This window comes from Mercenaria mercenaria, chromosome 12 (genome assembly GCF_021730395.1).
Source record: "Mercenaria mercenaria strain notata chromosome 12, MADL_Memer_1, whole genome shotgun sequence".
NCBI classification, from domain to species: Eukaryota; Metazoa; Mollusca; class Bivalvia; order Venerida; family Veneridae; genus Mercenaria; species Mercenaria mercenaria.
Window position 1 is genome coordinate 37,368,178 of NC_069372.1, and position 11,608 is coordinate 37,379,785.

At 34.3% G+C, this 11,608-nt stretch overlaps 1 protein-coding gene across 1 annotated transcript; it reads right to left on the reverse strand.

Moving 5' to 3' along the window:
* Positions 1-13: 13 nt before the first annotated feature.
* LOC123533689 (uncharacterized) lies at positions 14-11,002 on the reverse strand. The gene is made up of 8 exons (XM_053519724.1): positions 10,895-11,002; positions 8,205-8,467; positions 6,807-6,867; positions 5,420-5,480; positions 3,646-3,723; positions 2,238-2,324; positions 1,307-1,423; positions 14-916 (listed from the first exon to the last, which is right to left on the reverse strand). The coding sequence occupies exons 2-8, from the start codon at positions 8,356-8,358 to the stop codon at positions 14-16; spliced, it is 1,461 nt and encodes a 486-aa protein (XP_053375699.1). The 5' UTR covers positions 8,359-8,467; positions 10,895-11,002.
* Between the last annotated feature and the right edge of the window lie 606 nt (positions 11,003-11,608).

Consider the following 11,608-nt stretch of genomic DNA (forward strand, 5'->3'; position numbering starts at 1 on the left):
CTGTCTTATGTCTTCAAAGTATGTTTTGATATATCTTTCTTTTTCGTGTTTTTTTTCCGCTCAGTTTATCTTTGTGAGTTCCAACAAGAATAACCTTTGGCAATGAACCATCTGCTGATCCAACAAACGAGTGGATAGAACTCATCCAGAAATGTATAAAGTATTTCATGTCTCTATTTTCTGACTCATTTGGATATTGATCATCAGAAATACATGACCAGTTCAGATCTAAAGTCAAGTCAAACACCAAAAGATAAATTGCCCTTTTGCTGTGAAAGATTGTATGAGTTGCATAGAAAATGAACTGCCCACCAAAGTCCCAAATATCAAATTTGGTTTTTCCTTCTTGTTGCGGAGATGCCCGATTGGTCTTCACAGCTTCTGCAAACACCCCCTTTTCTTCCGGAGATAAAATTGAAATTTTATTAAAAGCTGTATCAACTGTTTCTTCTCCGTTTGATGAACCACTCTTTGTTACTGCATTCAAGTCGCTTTGTAAATCTCTGTCATCTTCATTAACAGAAGATTCTAAGACCTTGGGTTTCGTTTCGTGCAAAACGTTTGATTCTGTCAATGATTGTAATTCCTGCTCTTTGGATTGATTCTTTTCATTCACAACGACAGATACCAAGCGTTTAACATATTCTGATTTATCAATGTCGTCAGCTTTGGTATAGCGTAATTTCCCATCTCTGTCTTTTTCACATTTGTAATGTTCTACAACTATACCATTAGTACTTTTAATCCCTTTGATCTTTTGTACCAACAACCTTTTCATCAGTGTCGTCTTACCTTGTCTAAAGTTTCCAACTATATTAACACGAATTGACTTATCCTTCTCTTTTCCTGTTTGCAAAGCCTTTTCATACAAAAGTAATGCAAATGGATCCTGTCCGATTTCTTCAGGTACTACAGCCTATATAAGAAGTCAAGTATAGATACATTACGTATGTTATGTAAACCCAGGGACTGAAATGAAGCAGTAATTCACGAGAAACACTGTAACAGAACGTGAGATTTACATTTTTATTTTTTTAATATTCAAACGATAAATATGTCGTTTCTTTAATTCACAGTAGTGCAAAAAAGTAGCATATATAAATTTTGAATAAATTAATGATTAAAACAATCTAAGTAAACATGAAACTAAGATAAGATGCAAACTCGATATTTAAAAAATTAGATAACATGATACAGTTTGCACCGTATCTGTATACGGTTCATAGTGTATTTTGCTCTTCTGACGAGCTGGTTTGTATCTGTTGCGATAAAAGAATGTCATTATTATATGTTACAAAGTTGTTACCTTCTTTCCATCTTTCCTTGCTAATGCAGATTTTAGAAGTGTGTTAAGTGCCTCCTGGACATTAGCGTTGGTTTTAGCACTTACTTCGAAGAATTTTGCACTATTCTCGTAGGCAAGCTAAATCATATCAAAGAAAAAGAAGACAAAAATGTTTACTGGCAACAATGTTTCAAGGAAGATAATTTTTATATATAGCTATAATACCGATCAGTCTTTATTCCGATTCTTGGGCCTCCGTGGATGAGAGGTCAAGGTCGCTGACTTCAAATCACTGGCCCTTCATCGATATGGGTTCGAGCCTTACTCGGGGCGTTGAATTCTTCATGTGAGGAGGCCATCCAGCCGGCTTACGGAAGGTCAGTGGTTCTACCCAGGTGCCAGCTCGTGATGAAATAATGTACGGAGGGGCACCTGGGGTCTTCCTCCACCATCAAAGCTGGAAAGTCGCCATTTAATCTATAATTGTGTCGGTGCGACGTTAAACCCAACAAAATGAATAGATCATTCCGATTCTGTTGCTATAACTGCAAGAAATCAAAAACAAAATAACTACTGACTAATTTATTGTTATACTAAGTCATTGTTACTGCGCTCCCTTGATATATGCAGCATTATTTTCAGCTGACAAATAAATGGATCATGGCTCCTGAAAGGATGATAATTATATGAAAATTATATTCTCTAGCATCAGAGTGGTGGTTATTGGTTGTTTCTGAGCGCAGTGGTTTAAAACCGTTGGGAAGGTTTGTTATAACATAATGAATTTTTATGAAACTTGTGCCATATTACAGAGGAATTGCAAAATGGATCTCACGTCATGCCAAATTAGTATGTTTCCTTGTAAATGAAACGAAACGCAATGGAGGTAATAAATTTGGTTACTCGGTCAAGTAATCTGTAGGTTATAGAGCTTGCCAGTTTACATAGATACCTCATAACCCTTGAGCGTGCTCACTTCTCTTCTGTGTTCTAAATCACACTTATTCCCAACAACAATCACTTCACAGTCAGTCATTTTCTAAAATAAAGTTACATCTTAGTCACAGATGAAATAAAAGTGTTTTTGTTTGACAATGAAAAAATTACCAAAGATTTTCTACCCTTAATGTCTCATATTGTTAACTTACTTTTATAATAGTATCAAGATAGACTAGTGCCTACATGCAAAGAAATCTGTATTTGTCTATCATTTGTGAGATATATACAAGAACTCAGCCAAATAAAAAAAATGAAAAAGACACATTACGCAGAATTCAAGTTTCTTAGACAAATATCCAAAATGTATACACACAAGAAACGTAATTATAGACTAAAATTCAAATGAAAACGTACATTTGTTTGTTTGTTTTGGGTTTAACGCCGTTTTTCAACAGTATTTCAGTCATGTAACGGCGGGCAGTTAACCTAACCAGTGTTCCTGGATTCTGTACCAGTACAAACCTGTTCTACGCAAGTAACTGCCAACTTCCCCACATGAATCAGAGGTGGAGGACTAATAATTTCAGACACAATGTCGTTTATCAAATAGTCACGGAGAACATGCACCCCGCCCGAGGATCGAACTCGCGACCTCGCGATCCGTAGACCAATGCTCTTACCTACTGAGCTAAGTGGGCGGGCTGAAAAACAAAACAAAAAAACGTACAAAACATGTCATGTCCGACCATTACGCCAAATGAAAGAAAACAATCATAACACGTCATTTTACGCAGGTACCCCAACGAAAAACAGATGATGCCCGTCCGTGTATATTAACACGCATAATGATAAGGTACGAGAAAGCAAATACGCAGAACGTTAAACTATGGGACATGTCTTTTTTCAACTAAACGCCAAATGAAAAACACGTTAGTTTAAACAAGACATTTGAAATCACACGAGACATTACTTATTTGAAGATACTTTATATTTAACCTGCATGTATAATTAAGGAAAACGAAAACAAAAAGATAAAGATATAAAACACGATTTTCAAACTAATGCACCAAGTGAAAATCATACAAGACATCTCAACACCTCTTTGTAGATTTAAGATATGTTGATTCGGATCGGACAGGGCTCGTAAATAGTCTTTAAAAATGAGTCAGCATTTTTAAAACAGTGTCTTATAAACTGATCTAAGCCAGCTCATTTCCATCTTTCATAAGAGTTGTTGCGATTTCTTCAACTAGTGCCTTATACGCCAAATGTAGTAACATACAAGACAGATGAGTCTTTTTCTTTAGATATTTTCTGCCTTCAGAATTCGGCAAGAAAAGGCGCAGTAAAAGGTATGTACAATATGGTATACAAAGGCAGATCCGTTTATTATAAAAAGCAATAGCCGAAAATTTTCATACCGTTTTAAGCTTTTTCATAAATTCCTTTGCTTGAACGAAATTACAGTCGCTTGTTATGTCATACACAAATACAATACCCTATAAAGGAATATAATGTCTACTTTGAGATAATGATATACATAATAGCTGACAACAGTTCAATTAGTCTATTTACTCACAATTCATTTTCGTTCTGTTTTTGTTTTGTAAGGCCAGTCAAGTCAAGTTTCAATAATTGTTCAGTGTTCAGTATGCGACAAAGATTCGTAAAACTGCTAAAATACTTTTTTGGCCTTTTGTAACAATCTGATAATGTGTAAAATATATAAATAAATACATAAAACTAAGAAAAATAGAGGTAAACTAAACGACAAAATCCAGAATAACATGTCGACAGAGAGATGCTAAAATAATCAAGGTTTCAAATGTAGAAAAATATGCTCAATCATAAAATGTTAACATTTAACACTCTAAGGCTTTCTTGTGGAAGATAGGATGCGTGTAAAATAATTCTCAGAGGTGCACGTGCGGTTTTCATATGCCAAAGAATGCTGAAAAGTCGCCATCTGAACTTAGTTGTGTCGGTTTAACTTAAAATCAAGCAAGGCAACAACCATAGTTATTCTAATTACAATTGAACCTGCCTTAATAGTCACCTGTATTAAGCAGTCACTTGCCTCAATCAGTCACTTGCCTTAAGCAGTAACTTGCCTCAAGCAGTCACTTGTCTCAAGCAGTCACTTGCCTTAAGCAGTTAGTCAGCTAAATTCCCAGACTGAAGCATTCACTTGCCTTAAGCATTCACTTGCCTTAATCAGTCACTTGACTCAAGCAGTCACTTGCCTTAAGCAGACACATGCCTTAAGCAGTCACTTGCCTTAACAGTCACTTGTCTCAATCAGTCACTTGCCTCAAGCAGTTACTTGCCTTCAGCTAAATTCCCAGACTGAAGCAGTCACTTGCCTTAAGCAGTTACTTGCCTTAATCAGTCACGTGTCTCAAGCAGTTACTTGCTTTAAGCAGCTAATTGCCTGAAGAAGTCACTTGCCTTAAGCAGTCACTTGCCTCAAGCAGACACTTGCCTTAAGCAGTCACTTGTCTCAAGCAGTCACTTGTCTTAAGCAGTCACTTGCCTGAAGCAGACACTTGCCTAAACAGTTACCTGTATTAAGCAGTCACTTGCCTTAAGTAGTCACTTGCCTGAAGCAGACACTTGCCTAAACAGTTACCTGTATTAAGCAGTCACTTACCTTAAGCAGTCACTTGCCTCAAGCATTCACTTGCCTTAAGCAGTCACTTGCCTTAACAGTCACCTGTATTAAGCAGTGACTTGCCTTAACAGTCACCTTTGTTAAGCAGTCACTTGCCTCAAGCAGTCACTTGCCTTAAGCAGTCACTTGCCTCAAGCAGTCACTTGCCTTAAGCAGTCACTTGCCTCAAGCAGTCACTTGCCTTAACAGTCACCTGTATTAAGCAGTCTCTTGCCTCAAGCAGTCACTTGCCTTAAGCAGTCACTTGCCTCAAGCAGTCACTTGCCTTAAGCAGTTAGTCAGCTAAATTCCCAGACTGACATTTTTTCCTTATTTCAATTTGACGTAAGCACCCAGCTGCCTTAAGCAGCAAGATTATGTTGCTCCTTTCACTGGCTGTTTAATACAGGTTTGACAAGTAAACAAGAATCTTAAGTGTTGTGCAGTTTGGAATAATTGAACGGACAGTCATCAGTGAGCTATTTCTCGTCCCCACACCACTTTTACACTGTTTCTTCTAAACATGTACTTGAAATATCACTTACATGTCTTCCTCTCATATAAATTTCGTCTGTTGAGAAATATGTTTCGTGGTAAGGTATGTCCCTGAAAATAATTAACGAAAAATAAGAAATATTTTTTTGCCCTTTAAGGTATACTAGACCCAAAACTATTATCCGAAAATATGAATTATTTCTACATACAGGTTATGTAAACTGAAATGTAACAAGTTTATGTGTATTTACAATACTGTGCATAGGTTGAAAATAGTACAAACTTTATACATGTATAGTTAACACACATTAATGCGTACTACCTATAAAAGCTAGATTAGTTTTATATAACTGACTGTTACTGCATGACATTTATTCAGATACACAATAAATTATAAGAATAGTAAAATTAAATATATCTAAGGAGGATTTTCTACATTTTTGTAAATATATAATGATAAAATATTGTTTTTGTGAATGTTGGGCATTGAGATATCATTAAAAAGTACAGAAATCTATCTTGTCGGCTAAAATTTGCTTATACTCTATTGTTTTGTTTTCAGACGAATGTTCTAAAAACAAACAGACAGCTATTATTGCATTGTACTAAAATAAGGAAAAAATCCAATAGGGAAAGCCACATTCTGAAAGGCTATCCCACCACCATGCTCCCTCAAACCAAACTCCAACAGCAGTGCATTTCAAAAAAGAATACAGACATGATAAAACGCACAGACAGCGGGGATAAATAAGCCAGTAAATGAACAACAAAGGGACACCGCCGTGGAACAGTCAGTGGCAAAAATATATCATTTTGGAGTTGATTGATCCGCACTAAAATCCTAAAAACATCTAATGTAACCTCCATCTTGTTCCAAATATACAGAACAGCTGAAATAAAATTATCCCCGCCAGATGAATCTTTATTATACGTAATGGTAACAAAAGGTGTGAAATATAAAAACCACAGACATGTTCGTATAAATATATATTCTCCTATGCCCTTACAGAAGGAAAAACAACAACAGACACACAATAAGGTACCCGATGAAACATTTAAAAGCAATTCAGTCACAGTGTGGAGTCCATCGCCTAACTTGTCAGACACAATCAAAGAGAAAAGCACCTCCATTAGTGGGAGAAAGAATACAACGCAAAGGATATGGCTTGATAATTTAGATATTAAAGTCAATGCCGATGCAAGATCAGAGGAAAACAAAGAGAATTACCTTCTAAGATGTGCGATCTTTGCTGGAACTGTCGCTGTATTTGCAACTACAAACTATTTTTTGCATTTTAACTGATGTATTTAAATATTTAAATATTGATAAAAATAAGCACATGAATCAAATTGTAGAGTACCGACAAGTAAATATGTAAACAACCCTACTTACGTTTTCACATGTAACTTCAGTTTCTTTAAGACCGACAAACTTACCAAACACCAACAGATATTTCTTTCCCATCATGTCCAAAAGGTAATGCATTAAATGCTGCGCCTGAAAAATAATTCCAAAAATGAAATAATATTAATACAATAACTATTACGAAATTTTCATAGCAGGAACTTTTGTCCCAATTTGTGATTCTGATCAGGCCTTTTTGGTTCCAAAATGTACAAACAAATGTTAATGCGAATTTCTCAATAGGAAATATGACGGGAAAATCTTGGTACGCTATGTGATAAAATGAAAATGTCGAAGGTCATTCATTTCAATATACCTGAAAGTTACATCAGCTAGGTAGAAAACAAATTCAAATGTCTTTCCAAATTATTAGTATATTCATTTCAAAGATTACATTTGCTAACACCTAGATATAGGTCCTGGTATTAATAGAAGTGTTATATATTGGATATCTCTAAATACAACATTTTTTTCTTATCCTTAATTCGATTTAATGATATCCTAAATGCATTTTTTGATTTCTGAAAGCACATTTTGATTATATCAATCAATTAATTTAAGATATCTCAAAATGTGTGTAATTTAATGATATTCTTTAAACAATTTTTTGAGTTACGGATTCTGTCTTTTGTACGCAAAAGAATACTACACGATTTACTTTGATATCACAAAATCGATTTAAAGATATCTAAAATGGTATGTGTTTGGATATCTATCGTGCATTTAATGTTATCATAAAATTGAACTTAGATATCTAAAATCAATTTAATGAAATGTCATGAAATGGACTTTGTAACTATAGAAAGGATTTGTGATCAATAGTTGTGCTGGAAAACATGTTTTGTGGAGCTCACTTTAGTCGCGTGAGGATGCCTATTGTTTTAGTTTATTAATGGAAATAGGGATACCAGAACTTGACCTTAAAGGTGATTTATGAAATTTTGATAAAGTAATAGATTTGTCCGGAAGATAAAAGATTGTTTTTGTTCACTGTGATATATGTAAGATTTTTACTGGGCGAATTTTGAAAATCTGATTTTCCTAACCCAACCTTTTAATATGAATTGATACGTTAATTGTAAAAAGATATTTGTTCTTTAGAGGAATAATATTGCGCTCCTAAAGTCGCGCAATATTTCCATTGCAGAAAATAATCCTTTAAAAGCATAGAATGCAAACATGATAATAGCAGAATGTCTGATTTGATTTGACTCAGATTCGGTTTGACCGAGTCTGTTCATGAAAGTAAATGCATACTGCAACATTCCTCACGTCCCTGTGTACCTTGACTGTGTAGAATTCTCGATACAAAACTAATTACCTATAACTTTTGTCCAGATAATCAAATGCATCCTATCTAAAGAATGAGCATCTGGACTAAAATACTGAAATTGGTGGTATAATAGGACTCATATCATGACAAAACTTACCAATAGTTGCTGGGGAATTGCCCTTAAACTCATTTCCAGCAAACCTCCTGCATAACTCTGTTTTGCCAGAAGCGCCTGGACCAATGACAACAACGTTGATATCAATTTTACGAGGGTTTGCTCGTTTGCTCTTTTTGGCGAGGTTATCCTCCATATTTCCTGTGATCCCTTTCTAGTTAATTCTGCACTTGGTTCACCTGAGCCAGGTTGGATATGATTCAGAATGAGGTTCTCTTAGAAATCAGTAACCGGTTAAACTGTGCCTAAAAAATAAAAGATACTTTTTCGAATGTAAAATCTTTGAGAGCATTTCTGGAAGTTTTAACTGCTAAACCTTTGGTGCCATTGCCAAGCTGTTACTGAGTGATTCTCGTTTGGGTTTATGAGGTAAATAATTTTGACATCTGTTATGAAAACATGCAAAAATTGAAAGAATTGCAACTTAAACATATTTAGATATTTTACATTTTTTTGTGAATTTTGGCCTTTTTAGACTTAAAGAAGTTATTGCATTTCAATTTTTTTTTCTTCAGTGTAAAATATAAGAATATACTTAGAAAATTAGGCAAAATGAATAAATAAATAAATAAATAAAGATGCGTGCTTGATTTTTTGCTAAATATATTTCAAAAACAAGTTTTCATAATGGGATTCTATGGCAAAATTACAATTTTGCTGACGTTTTCGCGGATTTTTTTTACAATATAGATTTTGAAGAAGCTGCTAAGGATTATAAAGTAGCACATGGTCTACAACATAGAGAAATAAGATCTATAGGTCCAAGTGTCTGCTTTTAAGATATCTAACCATGATTACACAGTCGCACTTTTCGAGGTGATTAAGGCATTATTTAAAATTAACTAATGTTTCAAACGTTTTGATATCAAATTTTATCCCTAACAGATACTAACGTTGCCGTTCAATTCTTTTACTCATAGGTTGCCATTTACTCCTACAATTATTTCGTTTTGGTATGAAAATCCAGACTTTATTCCACTTTATCCGAAAAAATGAAGTTACGCATTTTTTATTTTAAGATATCAGTGAAACACTGAAAATTTTAAGTGAAATGAAATAAAAACTGTCACTATTTTAAACAGAGAAAACATCATTTTTATTTTTCACTGGTTCTGAACTAACTACTTGAATGTGGAAGAATATGAATAATAAATAATCGGAAATTCTTTGCAAAACAAACGTGAGTAAAGGTCTAGATGCAAAAGGTGGTGTCACGTTTTTGAATTTCCAGGGAATGACAAAAATGAATATTCTAAATATCATTACGTTTCGATTCAACCAAACATGTTTTCTTTATCCATCAGAAAGGAACATTTTTATATCTTAAGATCGAGTTTTGGTACCAGTATTACTGAGAATGAACTAGCATAATACAAATTCTTATGAGATTTTTGTTAACTAAGCAAAACAATTTTAAACATAAATTCTGATGTAAAATGTATAGTATGGTACACACTACAATATCCTACCACGATACTTACATAAACAATGCATTTACAGGATAGAGATATAAAATAGTTTTGACAGAGCGTGAAAACAAATGACAGAATTTGACAGTTGTATGATGACTCATGACCTATTTAAATGTTTGCTCTTATTTCTAGTTTCCAGTTTGATATTCGCAAAAAGGTTTTACTATACTGTAGCTAACTCATAAATGAAAGAACATACTGTAAACATACTGTCGCTTTGACTATTCAAGTCCCATAAGAATTCCTAATGTTTCAATCATCTATCACTAATTAACGCCATTCGCAGGGTTGCAATTAGACAAAACACATAACATATATATTGGAAATATAATTTTGATACCAATTGTGTATTACAATTATGCACAGGAACCTGAAATTCTATCCATAAGCCAACACAAGTCTATATAAGAAAGACCACCCTCTATATAAAAATACCAGAAATGCAACGCATTCACACCCCATATATATACAAGAAAATTTCGAAAAACAGAAGTGCGGAAGTGATTTTGTGGTTTAAATATCTAAAGGCAACGAAATTATACACGGAACTGTGCTTACTTGTCGCTGGCACCCTACAGACTAACACACAATCAACAGTTTCAATAATATTTCGTCATCGTCTAAGCAGTTGCGTGGCGTCACAGGTTAATATATATTTTTTTCTGCGAAGTTAATAAAATTGTTTTGTAAGGACCGTATACGGGATAAATTACAAAATTATGAACGCGTAACCATGTATTTCGTCACAGCCAACACATTTGATATCAGTAAAACTCATACCACATCGCTAGACATACCTGTCTGGCCAAGATAATATCAGTTACTCCCTGCTTGCCTCAATGGTCGAGTTACTTCCTTAGATAACTACACCACCCGATCACACTCACACAGTGACTTCTGTTTTTCGAAATCTTATTGTTTTCACGTAGTGGGTGGGGTGTGGATGCGTTGTATTCCTAGTGTTTATTTTATACAGAGATGGGTCTTTTTATATATACTTGTGTTGGCTTAAAGATAGAATTCCAGGTTTTTTTGAATAATGCTAAAACATCTCAGTCGTGACGTGTCCTTAAACGAAATAAGCGGACCGAAACAACATGAATCTTAATTCTAAGTTAATATTTGATTTAACTTGTTTATCAAACTATTTATACCTGTAAGATATTAAACAATATTCTGGTTTTAGATAATATGACATACCTGTAGAAGTAACATAAGTTTTTAGCCATCATAAGTTATCTAGTTCACATAAATCCTTGTTTTCATCTAAGGCTATGTAAGGTATTTTCAAATGCGTCGGTTGTTAACATAATTGTTTACTATATTTATCAGTATGATTTGCTTTACTTTATTTAGATCGAAACCTCTATCTATAGCCAATCAGAACGGCGTACTGGTTGCGCATCTAATGTCACAACGGCGGCTGGGGCTATATACTCAGGAGCGCTATCTTTAATGCTTAGCCTTACATTTTGAGACAAAAAAATCAAGCAACATCAAATCATAGAAAGAAAGGTTAATTCACAGGAAATTGTACAAAACAACATATGAAACACGTATATTACGCTTCAAGAAAACAATTTATATACAACAATATTACAATATATATACACTGGTTTCCAGAAAAGGACTGCGTGAAGGGGGCAAACTTTCAGAAAGTTCAAAGCCTTCAGAGACTCACCATTATCGAAGAACTGTCACATGTGTTCGTTTTGATGTATTTGCAATTATGTCCTAGTGCTGAAAGTTCACATATTAGCCAGGTGAAACTTAGTTTTTAGCAAATGATTTTTCTATATCTTTACAAATGGTATTCCTTTCAAAAGGGCGGCAACTTTTTCAGAAAACTTTAAGTATCCATTTTACGGGACAATGTGCCGAAAGGTAGATCGTTTGTAAAGATGTTATCAAGTA